We start from the raw sequence: 17262 nt of genomic DNA on the forward strand, positions 1-17262 counted from the left end.
GCCCCTCTGCCTCAGCATGGGGGGAGGGGTGGACTAGGTGAGGTCTCAAGGTCCCTTCCAGCCCTACATGTCTATGATTTTATAATTCTGTCCTAAATTTAGATATAAATTTGTTCATGCTTCTCAGCACTTTGTTCTGGTAAAAACAACAGGCACTGCAGGTACATCACCCAAACACACATCACAAATGAATGGATTTCATTACACTTGTTTGCAATGGAAACACACTCTCCTGGGAAGTGATCAGGAAATGGAAATGAAAATGAAAATGAAAATATAATAAAAGCTTTGATAAGAGAACTGTAGCAATATACACTTTGCTCTATTTTCCATCATTGCTTATCAGTCATGGACACAAGGGCACTGGGTTTTAAATTTCCCATGGCAATTTCTATTAACCCCCATGCCCCTATTTTAAAATAAAACTCTAGCTAAATTAAATGGGCCAGATTAATCTCTTATGTATTTCCCCTAACTTCAGTGTAGTTACATCAGGGGGATGAATCTAGTCTCATGTGCTGCCACAAAAACATTTGTAGTTGAGACATTAAACTCATTTGTTCCTCTAGGAATCTCTGTTTTAATAAAACCTCTGCCTGAAAGAGGATATAAACATTCATACGGATTGGAGAAAGACACATGTTTTTGAAGGGGCTTGAATCATGGTTCTTCCTTCTGACATGCTACAAAGATTGGACATTAAAAAAATTTTTTTTTTTAAAATAAGCTGTTGTAGATGTTCTTTGACTGTTCAGCAGCTGTGAAATTAAGTTATAACCTTGCAGATTAGGCCTTTTGAAGTAAATAAACCAAATCAATTTACAAACTACTGTGAAAAAAGTTTCACTATTTTATAAAGTGCAAACAAATTATATTGCTAAAGCTCATTTTGAAGTATGTCCCCATTACACACAAACACACAAATCCACAGCACTGGCAACACAACATAGTCAGTAGGAGCTTGTGTGTTATGAATAATAAACTACTCCAATAATCTAAGGTCTCTTGAGAGAGAATTTCTTAAGAATAGGACAGGTCAGGGGAATATTGTCAATAAAAACAACAAGGAGTCTGGTGGCACCTTAAAGACTAACAGATTTATTTGGGCATAAGCTTTCGTGGGTAAAAACCTCAGAAGTGAGGTTTTTACCCACGAAAGCTTATGCCCAAATAAATCTGTTAGTCTTTAAGGTGCCACCAGACTCCTTGTTGTTTTTGTAGATACAGACTAACACGGCTACCCCCTGATAATTGTCAATAAAGTGACTGAATTCTTGGGCTTCCACCTCCTTTGCTCTGTAGTGATTGTTGCAAAAATGAGTTCACTGGGCTCATTTAAATTCTATTAAGGATCATTCTTCTGCACACAGAGTCCCACTTATGTTTTCCTTATTGATCATTTTGGCATGTGCAATCAATCCATTATATCCATTTAATTCTATTATTTTGGACCCCCAGCAATATTGCTGAAGCCCTGAGAGAATCAAATGGACTTTATTCACATTCACAGCCATGTTGTACTAATGTGAACGCTGCAGGAATTCAGGTAGTGCAAAGAGGCAGACTGTGGACTGACTGTGGCTTGTTGAATGTCAGTCCTGTACAGGAAGTAGAGATATTTTGTACAGTCAGATTCAAAAGTTTATATTATGCTTTTAAGAGTGACTTCCTGTTGATGGTTTGAACACATAGTGTGATGTATATGCTTATGATCAGACTAAGGCTTTGTCTTCACTACCCGCCGATCCGGCGGGTAGCAATCGGTCTATCGGGGATCGACTTACCGCGTCTAGTGAAGACGCGGTAAAATCGATCCCTGATCGCTCTGCCGTCAACTCCGGAAATCCACCTCGGCAGGAGGCGGCAGCGGAGTCGGCGGCAGCGGTCGACTTTCCCGCGTCCTCACCGCTAGGTAAGCCGACCTAAAATACGCAACTTCAGCTACGGTATTCACGTAGCTGAAGTTGCGTATCTTAGGTCGGACCCCCGCTGCAGTGTAGACCTAGCCAAAGAGGGAAGTGGCCACTTCCTAACTATTTCAGGGCTAAATTGGATGAGTTTATTACCTGGAGATTTATGAAGCCTATTTCTGTTGACAAGAAAAATATTGAAGTCCAGTGCAATTTCTCCTTTCATTGGGGCTCATTTATCACAATAATCTGATGGTGATACTGTAGCATAAACACAGCCAAATTCAAAATCCAGCTGGCAGTAACACCTAGCAGTAATCAATATGTAAGCCAAACATCTAGAGCACACAGATGCTCATACTGAAAATGTCTGAACTGAGAATTATCACTGTACAGGATTGTGTGTTCGGTTCTGGGCACCTCAAAGTAACTGACAAATTTGTGGATTCTTAGAGAACAATAGCAGAAGCTTAGACTACTGGTAATCAGAAGAGAAAAACAGGCAAAGCAAGTTTTCAGAAAAATTTGTCCCTGTGCTCATTTCACCTCTTTTCCTATGGAACCACTATAGTAACTGCACAATACAGTTTAATGCAGGGAGAGACTCATACCACGGACATCTCAACTGATAGTCACTCCCTAACTGGCCCTACCCCTTTAAGAAGCCACACTCAGGCCTTTCTGGGATAGGCTCACCAGCATGAGGTTAGCGTATAGCAATCCCAATGTAAAAACCCAGTCATAGTGAGCAGAGGTACCTTTTATCTATCAAGTGTATCTATCTTGATTGGCCCAGACACTCTCAGTCTCCTGTGGTGTGCAGAGACTTTAGCTCCTATCTCAAGGAGAATAACTTTGTCTTCAGAAGAGAGAGCTTTTTATAGCAACAGCTACAGCTGAGCTCAGCTAATCAATTTCTTGCTTCTCTTTGGATCTGTATTAGCTCCTTCTCTGCCTTCATAATGCAAGGGTCTGCAATTTTTTGTGTAATGTGAAAACAAACAAAAAACCCCCACAGAATCTTAAAGACCTGGGATGGAAAAACCTTGTTAACTCATCTGGTTCATTCTCATGTCAAAGCAGGATTATACCCTACAACAGGGGTCGGCAACCTTTCAGAAGTGGTGTGCCGAGTCTTCATTTATTCACTCTAATTTAAGGTTTCACGTGCCAGTAATACATTTTAACGTTTTTAGAAGGTCTCTTTCTAAAAGTCTATAATATATAACTAAACTATTGTTGTATGTAAAGTAAATAAGGTTTTTAAAATGTTTAAGAAGCTTCATTTAAAATTAAATTAAAATGCAGAGTCCCCTGGACCAGTGGCCAGGACCCAGGCAGTGTGAGTGCCACTGAAAATCAGCTTGCGTGCCGCCTTCGGCATAGGTTGCCTACCCCTGCCCTACAATGTTTTATGGTCATGTGTAAGTTTATGCATTTATACATGTGTTTACAGCAGTATATTTTAACTAAAGAGTTATGATTTTGAGCAGTAAGTGATAAACTATCCAATTTACTTACATACCTTGGGTCAAGGAGACTTCTCAAAAACTGGAAAAGCAAGAACTGGTCCTGAATAGTAGGAAAAACAAAACAAAAAAATATTTTAACATAATAATCTGGTTCAGAGTTGTCTGAAGTTATACCCATTGAAAGAAATACTATTCACTCTTATGGGACTGATGCTCATGAAGAGTCTAGCCAGAGCCTCTGCCTTGAGCAAATCTCCTAAACCAGTTTCACTTGGTATAATTCCTCCTAGCCTAGTGGTTGTTTTTTGGATTGTAAAAGGACTACATGATTGTTATGAACAAGTGCTAGCCATCCAGTCTTTGAAACCCTGCAGCTGTGCTGTCAAGTGAAGCAATCTGAGGTTCATAGATCGATACATTTTAAGGCCAAAAGAGATTATGATCTAGTTCAATATTTCTCAAACTTTTGTACTGGTGACCCCTTTCACACAGCAAGCCTCTGAGTGCGACCCCCCCTTATATATTAAAAACACTTTTTTATATATTTAACCCCATTATAAATGCTGGATGCAAAGCGGGGTTTGGGGTGGAGGCGGACAGCTCGCGACCCCCCCATATAATAACCTTCCGACCCCGAGGGGTCCCGACCCCCAGTTTGAGAACCCCTGTTCTAGTCTGACCTTCACAGGCTATAGAATTTTACCCAGTGATTCCTACATCTAGAACCGTAACTTGTGGCTGAACTAGAGCATCCTTGGAAAGTCATTCATCTTTAGTTAACAACTTATTTACAGTTTGAATTTGTCTAGCTTCAACTTCCCCCTCTTTGGATTGCACTATGCCTTTGTCTGCTAGATTAAAGAGCTCTCCATTGTTAGATACCTTTTTCCTGGGTGGGTAATTACAGACCCATCAACTCTGAACCTTCTCTTAGATAAGAGAAATAGATTGGACTCCTTAAGTTTTTTTTACCATAAGACTGTTTTCCAGACTTTTAATCACTCTTGCAGCTCTCAATTTTTAGCATCTTTTTAGAAACCAAGACACCAGTTTTGAACACAGTATTTCAGCAGTGGTCTTACCAAGGAGTGGATAAACCTTGCTGCCACACTACTGTGACAACAGCTCTGGACTCTGGGAGGATCTCTGGACAGAATAAGCAGCTCTAAGAAACAGGCCTGTAACCCACACACTTTAAGGGCCTCATGCAGAAGCAAATGCTGCGTGGAGTGTCAATCCTTTGAGCCCTTTTAGGAAGTCTTATAGACAACACAGTCCCCAACAGTGTTCTTCCCTTTATCATAGTCATCAAAAATGGGGAGCACCTCTTAAATGCAGGTTATTTGCTGGATCTACCAGAATTGGCAAAGCTTGAGGTACCAAACAACCAAAAGCTGTTGAAACCATCTAATAAACTTATAAAAAACCAGGACAATCTAACCAAGAGCAGAACTATTTATAATATTATAACTATCACAACAAACATGAAGATTGGTTCTGTATCTCTCCAGCAGCAGGACAGATAAGAACAGATGGTCTATATAAAATTGGCTTGAGGGACAGGCATGTTTGAATGGATCCTGGCAGGCACTACGTTTGGGGCAGCTAGGAAAGCAGCTCTTTTAAACCTTGTTTAGGGACTCAGAGTGCTTCGATGGAATGTATTGATGCCAAGCACAGAAGGGTGTAGCAGCTTCTTACTAGTGGAAATAGTCTGACTCTTTGCTGTACATTTGTACATAGGAGAGCACCAAGGGTTCCATTTGTAAGGATTTAGAAGTGTTTGGAAGGAATATATACCTTTCTGTTTCAGGCTACACAACCTCAGGCAGGGGGTTGGATGGAAATTCTCACAGCAACAAGTTATTTCATAAATGCACAATTCAGGGGTTTCTACACTTTTCTCTGTTGCAGCTGGTTCTGGCCACTGTTAGAGACTGGACTAGATGGACCTCTAGTCTGAGCCACTCTGAAAATCCCTATGAATATGGCCAAAGCCAATGCTGAGAAATACAAGATTCAATTATAAACACACAGTTCAATCCAAAGTGTGTTTGCACGTTTTTACCTGAAGATTTTTAATGATTCCCTCAATCTGATCATTGAAGTGAGTGGCTATCAGGTCTGCTGCTTTATTCGGGCTCAGTAACAGCAGCTCCTGGAGACAGAGGGAGAAAAATACACTACCTTTAGTCTTACAAACTACAGGATCATGCATTAATGCTGATCCCACTCATACTGTAATATACCTACAAATCTACATGACCATATCTAGAAGTGTAGTAACAGTGAATACCATTGGGTGAAGAATGCTTTTGAAGCAACAATTAAAAAAAGATTAAGAGGTATAGAACAGGCAGAGACAGAGCACAAAAATCCTCATATTGGTGAGGCATGTGCCTCAATCCTGAGCTGCAGGTGTCATCTCACCATCTCTTCTTGCCTGCGTTCCATCCCTGTCGCTCTGACAAGACTTCCAGTTAGTGCCAGTTGTGCAGGTGTTTTGGTGACGTGGCTCCTGTTGTGCAGGAAGTGGACTAAGACCATCAGCTAATTTCAAAGGCCATTCATTGGCAAACAAACAGTAATAACTTCAGATCAATACAGGCCTCTGTTGGACTGAAACCAGTGACAAAAAGGCTCTATATCATATCTGACATCATTAGGGAACCTAAAACGGAATCGTTTTTCACCAGGGAAATATCACTACAACAAAAACAGACAGGATGGCAGGTGATGGGAAAAAGATAAATTCACAAAGAAAATTGTAATTCATTCTGTTCTGAATTATTCAGGAGCACTTTTCCCTCAATTCCATACTGTCCTCACAGGTCATACAAAGATTAATTTTTCACTCATGCACTTATGTTGGTAAGAGTAAGTTATTCACATATAAATATGGCACCAAGGGAACCTGAAAAGCATTGAAAGAATGTGATACAGCACTATTCAGGGACTAGCACAATACATAAATTATAGTGGGCCACTACTAAAGCAATATAAAACGTGTTTCTAGCAAAGCCTACCTTACAACTACTCAGAACTTTGGCATAAATATTCTTTTCAGACGAGGAATGGACAACTTGACTAAGTCAGAGTGATTTCTTTTGCCAAGCTTCACATAAAATGAATCATATTTACAGTTACCCAAAGTTAAACAATTAGAAGCTTTGAGTTTAAGTTTAAATAACTGAAAATGATCATTTTCAAATGAAATTCGGTACATCATTAATCCTCATGGAAGATAATTGCTTAGCTTACTTTGGAGAGAGATTTTTCATCCTGCAAGATAACAATTGTGAAAAATAATGTACCAAGAATGAACAGCGTTTCAGCTCTATAATCACATTGTCATTGAAATATAGTTTTAATGATGAAAGTTAACTTGAAAACAAGTTATTTACCAGCAACTTGGCCTCCAAATGAATAAAATAATATTCACCACTTCGGTGTTATACAAATAGCTGAGAATTTTTCTCAAACTTTTTTGTTTTTTTTATTTTAAATTGTGTTTATACTGAACTTTGAAAAAGGGGAAGGAGAGTTGTTTATTGGTTAGAGCAGGGGACTGGGAAACAGGATGTGTGTGTGGTATTCCTGACTTTGCCACTGATGTGCTATGTGATTTTAACTTACCCTCTCTTTGACTCAGTTTGCCTCTGTAAAATAAGGATATTATCTTCTTTACAAGACACCAACCCATCGTGTATTGTCGAGTGCTTAGATGGAAGGCACAGTAAACATGCACACTGAAAATACACACACACGACAAAACGTATGGCAGCTATCAACTCCCCCTTTGCAGTGCTTCAGGAAACTCCTCTTCTACAAACCCTACCAAAACCAGCTATGCCATCCTCAAAGGCAATACTCTCTTGCCTACAAAGAAGCACAAGGTGGATAAGGGAGAAACTGGTTTAAGTTCAGAAAAACAAGCAATTCAGTCTATGCTGTACCTCAATGTGTTTCATAGCCTTCTGCCACACTGACTGCTTCTCCTCGGCACTGTACCCAGGAATGGATAGGATATTGTGGATGTAGTTGAACACTTCTTCCTGAAAGGCATAAAGTAAGAAGGTATAGTATGTTCTGTCCCAGCAATCTGAAAATTCATCTGGGAAGTGCATCAGTGACAGCTTGCAAACTCACTTATTTGGACACAGTCATTTTCAGACTAACCACTAAATTGTATTGTGCAACATGGACAATTGGTTATTTAAGGATTTCTTTGGTTGTTAGAGGTGAAGATAAACTGCTAGGGAGGTTTAACATAATAGCTCCGCTCACAGAATTAAAACACACAGTCACAGAAGGAGTGCACTTCAGAAGCAGTACTAGAGCTAGCCCATCTTGGGAAGCGCCACTTCCAATGACTGAAGAGTTGGACAACCTCAGCTACTGGTAACAGTTATGGTTTGACCTTAAGTAGTTCCTAAGGGAGCAAAGGGAAAGTATGAGGAGGAGTAGAATTGTACGTGAAAAGAAGTGGCTGAGATGGTTGACAAAGAGCAGCTTTGCTCTAATAACTGAGGAGATCCAAGTAGTCATCTTTTTCCCTTCGGGGGAGGATGGAATGTGACCCCTTGCCAAAGAGAACAGATGAGAGGAGGGTGGAGCGTATTCCTTCAGAGTGAAGGTCATTGCTCCCACCTTCCCACTGTATTACTTTCTAGCGCTCACATTCTCTCCAAGATTCTCCTGTGTCATCCTCAGCAGCATACCACTTCTCCTTTATCCTCCCCACTTCCATCTATCACTCTATCTAGTCCTCTGTTTCTTCTCCCTGTCTCTATTATCTACTTTTCTTTTCACTTCTATATGGGAGAAGGAGAAAAGTAGATTTCTGCCTGCAAGTCTGTAAGAGGTTCGCAATATCAGATCTAATATTCCAAAAAGAGATAAGCTGCAAGACTCTTCTACTGAGTCATGCTGCTGTCAGGTGTGAAAATTGGGCAGAAAAATGCAGAGTAATTTTAATTGACCTAATGGAAGATCACTTAATTGCAGCCAAAAAATAAGAGGGGTTTGAAGTCTCTCTCTCTCAGGAGAGGGAATCGTGGGCAGGGACAGAGGCGAACTGCTGGGAGAAACACTGGGAGCATGCCAAACTTAGGAGCAAGCCTAAGCTCAGATGTATGTTATTTTGTGGTTTAAGCTAACAAAGACGAACCCCAGGAAGGAGGTGACTTTTGGACACTAACCTAAGCCTCAACTACACTAGAGAAATCAATTGTAAAACTGACTGGGAGGGGAAAAAAAATCTAGATGAGAATTGAGAGTGTAAGGACATTTTACTAAATGTCAATAAATACAAATCCCGTAATCATTTAACAATGCTGCATCAGTTTAAAAAAATCCTGGTTTAGTGAAGTGAAAGCAACAATAAAAAATAAAAAGATAATCTATAACACATGGAAAAAATAGGAAATTGATAACAATGAATATAAATCAGAAGTTAAACAGACATTACAGGAAGGCAGGTTAAATGATCATAACGGCCTCTTCTGGCCATAGAATCTATGAAAGTATCAGAAGAAAAATCTATGGCCAGCTAAATTAAGGATAATAAAAAGATTTAAAAAAATATATTAGGAACAAAAGGAATTGTAATAACTGTTTATAACTAAATGAAGAGAGTACATTATCAATAATGATACAGACAAGGCAGAAGCATTCAATAAATATTTCTGTTCTCTATTTGGAAATAAGCTGGATGACGTATTCATATAATAGAATGATTAAATACTTTCTATTCCAACTATAAGCACAAGGAGGATGTTAAACAGCATCTACTAAAGTTAAAAAAATTTAGGGTCAGCAGGACTGGATAATTTGCACTCAAGAGTTTTAAAAGAGTTGGTTGAGAAGCAATTTGACCCACTGGTGTTAGAAAGCTAATGACAGCCACCTCACCTGGACTTGTGTAAAAGAGCCCTACTATGGATGCAAGAGCAAACCTTACAGTTATTCAGGATAGGTATTGCGGACACACTGAAAATCAGCATAAAACAATTAACTGCTACATACAAAGGTCATTGAACACTCTAGTGTAGACCAGCATGTGCCCAGGGTTGACGGAAAAGGAGAGGGTTCTAACCGTACAAGGTCGATGACAGGAACTGTTTTACCTGCCGAGGGGGGTCAGGGAAAGAGGAGCTACTCTCTTCTTGGCTGAGGAAAAGTTTAGAGCATTACATATTTACCTACCTTTCTCACTGGATCACGTAAGTAACAATCAATGATTTTGTCATAGAGATGCTCCCGTTCATACATAAACTCACAAATTTGGTAGCTGAAATAAAGAAAGTTTGCCATGTTAGAAAGACTCTGCTCTTCGACACCAGATAAGAAATGGAGTATAGAATGTCCATCTCATTCTCAGCTCTGAGGCAGCAGAAAACAATTACACAGCCCAGACATGAGGGGATAAATATGTAATTTACAAATAATAATAGCATTATTAATGAAGTGTCCTGTCTAAATACTCATGGAGGAATATTTCCCTGCTGCCCTTGTGAGTGGAAGTGCCCCTAGAAACCTGCTCATTATCTCCAATCATTTGTGATGGAACTGAACGGTTATCTTGGGCTGTTGGTTAGAAACCAAGACAGAAAACTAAGGATGCAGGGAAAACAGCTATATTACAGGGATGATCAGCTGCATTCTGTTTCTGCCCTGCTACTTCAGACTGGTTTGACACCCCTCAAGTAAACTAATTACTTGGTAGCAATCTGAGTTTTTCCCCCCTCAAAAAGTTTCTTATTGGTCAGAGAATAAAGAATTCTTTCAGGACTGTCTTCTGCCATTTTTCACAGATACATAGATTTTAAGTCCAGAAGAGACTATTATGAACATTTAGTCTGACCTCCATCCTAGTCAGAGACTCTCACCCAATAATTCCTGCATCAAGTACAGAACCTTCTAGCTGAGCTAGTGCAGATCTTTTAGGAAGAGAAGTCCAATCTTGATTAAAAACTGTAAGTAATGGAGAATCCACCTCATCATTCCTGGGTAAGTTGTTCCAATGGTTAAGTACTAACACTGTTGAAAGCCCCAGGTTTTTCACAAATCAGACCACAAAACAAAACACAACATAAAACAAAATACAATGAAAAACTAAGCACAGCAGTGGCTCCTGCTCCGTGGGCTGGGCCTCAGCTTCCCACTCCAGGCGCTGCAACCTGCTGCACAGGGTGACAATATTACTCATGTTTGGACTGGCTGCCCCTCCATCATCATGACAGAGGGGCAGCCATTCCAAACCTGAGCGGCACTGCAACCCTGTGCATCAGGTCGCAATGTCCGCTGCGGGAAGCCAGGCCTACCTCTGCAGGATGAGTACTAGGCAGGCTCACTCAGCAAACTCCCACCTGGGGACAGGACCCAGCACCCTCATGTGGACAAAATGGATAAAATTGAACACAAAATTCCTGAAAAATAAAATGAAAAAACTATAAAAAAAACAACGAAATGTCACAGGGTTCTAAGAATTTGCATCATATTTCTAGTCTGAATTTGTGTAGCTTCAGCTTAAAAACTATTTTTCACCAAAAGCGCTCCCAAACAATGAGACACCTGTTTACAGAGCTGAAAAAATGTAATTTTGGGGAACCAGCTCTATAAACAACATAGATCCCAAGAATGAGTGGAGCCTGTCAGTCGTCTTCTCCAACTCTCATCCATTCCCTCCCCATTTGGCTCGTGATAAGCTCCACCGAATGAGGCACTGCCATGCTTCAGTTGGTCCTCCCCGTCACAAGACTATGGTCCAACCTTCATCCCGCCTGCCTCCCTACAACATGAAAGTCTTACTGTAGGATAAATGGGCAACCCAGTGATGGGTAGCAAAGGAGCGTGCTGGTTTTTATTTCCAAAATACGGCCAACTCTAGGCTAAACATGTTGTCTGAGGAATGCATGGTGGAGTGTGGCATATGAAGTGCTGCTACTGTTGGCCAGCTTTCATATCTAACAATGAGTTTTGTTTCCAAAGCCAGGAAGAAATTACATAAAAACAGTGTCCAAACTGAAGCAAGCATTGTCTGTGTGCTAGGCTTCAAACCTGCTGATGGACTCCAATCAATATGCCTTCACAGCAGGCTATGATAGAGGAACTGCACTGGTACAGCTTCCTGACTGAGCTCTTCCAGGCAAGGGAAGATGATCAGGAATCCATGTTAATTCCCAGAGCTATCAACTGTTTTACAATGCTGCTAACCACCTGGTGTCGCTGATGCATTTGCAGGCCTTACCAGGGACTGACAACATTGCTTGAGTGACCTGTTCTGGGTGCTACTGAAAGGCATAACTGAGCACTTGCTTGTCTTCATTAGACTCATGCCACCCAACTTTATATTCCAGTGCTTCTGTCCTTCCTAGTATGGGGGAAAAGAGCTCACCATGTCTGAAGTTGCGGCTTGGATGGCTATTTGTTGGCTGAACCCAAGCAAGACTAAGAATACTTTCAGGAGGGGTAAAGTTGCCAAAGGAGATGGCGGAAATTCTCAGCACCTCTGAAAGATGGGTTTATGTCTGCTGTTTGATTTTAGGGTTGGCAACCCGAGGACTGATCTGAATCCCCAGATGCTTCTAAATGCCTTTAGGATGTGGGACCCCCCCCCCACTCCATAGTCACCCATCATTACATGATAGTCATTACAATATGCCCTACAGAGACCAGGTGAAACTTGACTATTTTACTTTCCATGATAGAATTAAATTCAAAGCTAGTCAAGTTTCACATGATTTTGGGTTCCATTCTGGAAGGTTCACACAGCTCTGCAGACAGTACTACTAAGAACGTTAAATACAAATGGATTGCGAGAGTTTAGATACGAACTGACAATAAGAAAATAAAAGCGAATATGTTTTGAGGAAAGTAATCCAAGAACAGCTGCAGAACAGCACTGAGATACTTGGAATGACTACATAACTTCAGTGATGATTAGAATGGCTGAGAGGGCTACAGGAGGACTTTTAAAAACCAGGTATTATACACTGTAAAAACAAAAAAAAGCTTACAATTCAGCTTTTTCTGCCATAGGGATGAGACGATTCTCTTCAAACTGTACTATCCCTCCAGCTTGCAGTAGTTCTAAAAGGACCTGAAGAGATATTGAATAATTATTATTTGTTTTGTGGTAGTACCTACGGCCTTGGATCAAACAAAGACTGTACCTGTCTGAAAGAGCTCACAACCTAAGAAACTGAATATTACTGTTGGGTTTTAGTTTACAGGTGTATTTAATTTTGGTTCTCCATCAATTTGAAGGTCACATTTCCCTAGGATTTTCCTGATGGTGCTATTGCTATCAAACACAAAACAAGTGCAGGAAAATGAGTGACCCTCTCTGCCAGTGATACCCTAGCAACAGGGAACAGGAGTTACGTAGGAAATTCAATGACAGAGAAAACCAAGTAGCCTGGATCTTCCCAATTAATTAACTTAACGCCAGAGAAGGCGATAAGACATGACCCACCAGGGGAGAGGGAGAACTTGCTGCAAGGATGATAAAAGAAAATAATTCAGAGGCTACAAATCAGAAAACTAATTATTAAACAAAAGCAACCGAACTTAGGCCATGTCTAAGTGAGACAGCTGCACTGATTTAACTTCAACTGGCTTTTAAATATTTGCATATTTTGTCCTGGTTTTAAATGGGAACATTTTCATTTTCTACTCCAACTCCATCTCTCCCATAGCATCCGTTATTCTTCTACAGAGATAGGCAGGCTATACATGTCAGGAAAAAGGCAACATTTAGGTACACGTAAGGCCTAGTGAGACTGAAGCATAAATAGGAATTGAAGTAAAACACTTGAGCCCAGATATCACAGTGGTAGTAGTGTGGAGGGAATGCACTGTCCCAGTTAAACCTAGACAAATGCCATGTTAACTCCATGTGTGTCACACTTTCTGCAGGAGTCTAGATTACAAGAGTCCTGATGGCCCTGGTTCATTTGGGGACAAGAGGAAAGTTCTCTCTGTCTCTTTAGGGGGCTGTTTCAGATCCCAGGAGATGGGATCTATAGTACCCATCTCCAGGTCCTGTTCTGCCACTGCTCCTGGCTTTGCCCTGCTACTGTCCTCCCTTCCCACCCCCCCAGTGAAAGTTTCCATTTTGGTACATTAGCTCCAATACAGCCTGTGGTCACTCTCTCTGTCTTCTGACCAGGTTAATCCTCCTCTAGAGATTGGTAATTCCTAGCACTTCTTTTTTGATCAGTTTGTCTCTTACACATAGTGAAATACACCTCTAAAGATTGCTACCTGCTGTCTCTCTGAGTGTCGGGAATCGTCATCAGGGCTGCACAGAAATTCAAGGACCTGGTCAAGGAGAAAGATGACTATTTTCATTATATATTAAAAAAACAACGAGGAGTCCTTGTGGCACCTTAGAGACTAACAAATTTATTTGGGCATAAGCTTTTGTGGGCTAAAACCCACTTCATCAGATGCATGGAGTGAAAAATACAGTAAGCAGTATATTATATATATATATATATATACACACACACACACACACACAGGAAAAGCTGAGAGTTGCCTTACTAAGTGGGGGGTCAGTACTAACAAGGCCAATTCAATTAAGGTGGAAGTGGCCTATTCTCAACAGTTGACAAGAAGGGGTGAACATCAAGAGAGGGAAAATTACTTTTGTAGTGCTAACAAGGTCAATGCAATCAAGGTGGACGTCGGCCATTTCCAACAGTTGACATGAAGGTGTATCAGCAGAGGGAAAATTACTTTTTGTAGTGACCCATCCACTTTCAGATGTTTGTGCAGCCTTACTCTAAGGCTCTGAGGTCTTTCATTAAATACACTATTATGCATTGGTGTTGCCCCACCAAATCAGGCTATAGACTTGCCTGCTCTAGGGTTTGTATGAATTGGTATAGCAACACCAATGCAGCTCCATTGGTGCAAACCCCTAGTAAGGTACAGCTTATCCTGGTTTCAGACTGTACAGAAACATGCTATACATTAAACCATTCCTTATACAAACCCATATACATTATACTTAGTTGATACATTCTTAAATCAGGTAATCTGTTGGGCCCTTTATTCTGGCATCCCACAGTTAGTGGCATGCCTTTACTGTTCTCAGAGAGAGGGTTGCAGCCAGTGCCAAAAGATTAATATTTTGGTTCTCTCCTTCCCAACACCTGCACTTTCCCCAAACACACAAAATCTACAGGAAACAGATGGAAGCCTGTCTTTCCATGGCAAGGAAAGACTCCAGGGTCTGAGGAAAAATAAAAGATAAACAGACACTATAACATTGTTACTGCACACGGTCTTCACCTCAGGAGACATGTGGAGGGGACAGAAGCAGAGGTTTCCCCCATATCTCACACAATTACATAAATCACAGCAGGCTGAGATAAGAACAAGTATTTAAAACTTTAGCACTTTTGTGCTGCCTTCTCCATATTGTTTCTGAAATCACAACCACTGAGCCCCCAGCCAGTATCCCACCCACTATGTGGCAGGTAACAGATCTTCAGTACAGCCTGAACCTACAGTGCAATTTGCAATTTATTTGTGGAACCTGCATGTCAGAAACCTCCATATTTAGCTGAGGTTCCCTCAGTGACAATGGAACATTTACCTGGTCAAAAAGCGTCCTGTTTACAAACAGTGTATTGTTGGGCTTAGCCAGCTGCCGGGCAAGAAAGGTAAAAAGACAGCCAACTTGTGATGGGGTGAAATCAGAATTTTCCACCATAACCTTGTGAGCGAGAGAAAAAACAAACATGATTTATCCATTATGCAATCACCTTTGAAACACACAAAACAAGACGCGACAGCATGACACACTAGAAGTAACACTAGCTGCACCAGAGTGAACTGTGAGGTGTTTAGAGAGCAGCACAGCATCTTACAGGCTTTCAAAGTTGTGGCAACACAACTCTGCTTAGTGATCAAGCCTGCTACTTCCTTACATGCCCATTCAACATAATGTACTTCTGTCTTGGAGATAGTTTCATTCACTAACAGTCACCCTGTTTGGTATTCTTTCCTGCATGGTTTTAAAAAGTAGCTTTGGCTCCCATTTCAGATTAGGTCAGATGTCCCGATGACCCAGTTAGAAAGCAAGTGACTAGCAGCATAAGAGAAAGCTGGAAAAAAGGCACAAGGGCCTGGAACAGAGGGAGTACGGGGGAAGCCAGGTGGGGCTGCACTTACATGTAGTTGCTTGGGTATCTATCTATGGCTGGGTAAGGGGATTCCTGAATTAACAGGGAAGGCATACTCAGACATGGTTACCTGAAGAGATGAAATGGATGACTGCCTACACTCACTACTATGGTAGAGGCACCTGACTGAAGGGAGACGGGGTTGTGCTCATGCTTCAGAGGGTGTGAATTTGCACACATGCTCTGGTACTTTAAGGACTCTGAATGAAGGGGAGTCTGAACAAGCTTGGCTGCCTGGAGCCCTGGAATAAAAAGGGGATATTTGTGCCTAGACTTCACTGTCTGGGGAGGGGATTCCTACAGGAGAATCTGTGGCTATGTTCTGGAAAATGAGTTACTGAATGAACAGGAGGGTCTCATTGCCTGTGTATGTGTACAATGGGGTGCTGTTCCCAAGCGAGAATGCCTGTGAAGCAGCTGAATTAAGAGGAGCATGTTTTTAGCCATGCTCAGTATCTAAGGAGCCCCCAGGCCAAAGATATCCAACTTGAGTACCTAGAGCCTTTAAACTGCAGCCCTTCAGGGAGACTTAAGGAGAAAAAAAAATCATTTGATTATGAATTGTGAGACCTATTCTGGGGTGCAATCCAGACCAGTGAGGGGTTGTCTCACTATCTGCCCGGTAACCCTGGGTGCCTCACAATGCTTTGCAGTTGTAGCTCCCAACCTGGGCTGCTCACAACCAGCCTACCAGCATGCAAGTCACACCCTGAATGTGTCTGCATTCATGGCTGCAGCCCTGGTCCAGCAGCTGTGATCCCAGCAGCCTGCCAATAACATATCTCACACACTGACTTCCACCAGCCTGGGTTACAACCAGCAAGATGACCCCAACACACTCCAGTCCTGAATTTCCCCCAAATTGTGTGCCCTCAAGTGCCCAGCCCTCTCCTGGACAGGTTCTTTGCTCCTGTAAACAAACAAAACCCACATCACAGCTTATTAATTTAACGGGGGTAAACAAACTCTTCTCTTTAAGCACAGCACTGAGTTAGTTTATAGTAAAATAAAACAAATTTGTTAGCATCACTTAACCTATGTCCTATTGGTAAGTAAAAGGGAGAAAATTAGACAGGGTTACAAGGAAGTAAAAATGAAACCTGCATCTAAAAGTTTAGAACTTAATCTAGCAAAATACAGGCTTCGCTCAAGATAATCTTTGTGCAATAGTGTGTAGGGTGTGAACATAGGGGTGTTTAGTGTCACAGTTTCCTGAGCTGTGCTATATGATGGTTAAACTCAGGTGTTTGAATCAGCCTCACCAATACAGGAGGAAGGAGGCGTTGCCTCCCCAACTGCCTCCCACTTCTTCCTAGCAGCCCCTGAGCAGCTCCGGTGAGCCAGGAGCATTCTGCACAGCTGTTTTGCCTTCCTTGTTGCAGCTGCTCAACAGCTCCCATACTGTCTGTTTGCTGAATCAGAGGAGGGGGAAGCAACACTGATTGCTCCATTGCCAGCTTCTGTGCTGAGATTTGGGAGCCCCAAAGAGAGCACTTAGCAAAGGATGGCTCCCCACCCTACGCAGCCACCAAGGGCAGCCCAGCAAAAGGGGAAGAGGAGAAGCTGAGAAACAACAACAAGCCTTAGGGCTAACATATGCCAGTTGGCAATGGTCCTCAAGGGACCATATGCCAGCCAAGGACAGCCAGAGGGCAGCACACAACACCCCCTGCCCCTCCA

The 17262-nt window shown here is 41.6% G+C and overlaps 1 protein-coding gene across 1 annotated transcript in view; it reads right to left on the reverse strand.

The window, feature by feature from the left end:
- The window catches only part of VPS8 (VPS8 subunit of CORVET complex), a 196342-nt gene that overhangs the window by 122692 nt on the left and 56388 nt on the right, over window positions 1-17262 (reverse strand). Inside the window, exons 9-15 of the mRNA XM_065410354.1 lie at window positions 14994-15113; window positions 13652-13708; window positions 12403-12485; window positions 9590-9674; window positions 7339-7437; window positions 5451-5540; window positions 3436-3482 (exon numbers count right to left, since the gene is read on the reverse strand). Coding sequence (XP_065266426.1) covers window positions 3436-3482; window positions 5451-5540; window positions 7339-7437; window positions 9590-9674; window positions 12403-12485; window positions 13652-13708; window positions 14994-15113 — 581 coding nt within the window. The remainder of the gene's footprint in view (window positions 1-3435; window positions 3483-5450; window positions 5541-7338; window positions 7438-9589; window positions 9675-12402; window positions 12486-13651; window positions 13709-14993; window positions 15114-17262) is intronic.

This window comes from Emys orbicularis, chromosome 9 (genome assembly GCF_028017835.1).
Source record: "Emys orbicularis isolate rEmyOrb1 chromosome 9, rEmyOrb1.hap1, whole genome shotgun sequence".
Taxonomy (NCBI): domain Eukaryota; kingdom Metazoa; phylum Chordata; order Testudines; family Emydidae; genus Emys; species Emys orbicularis.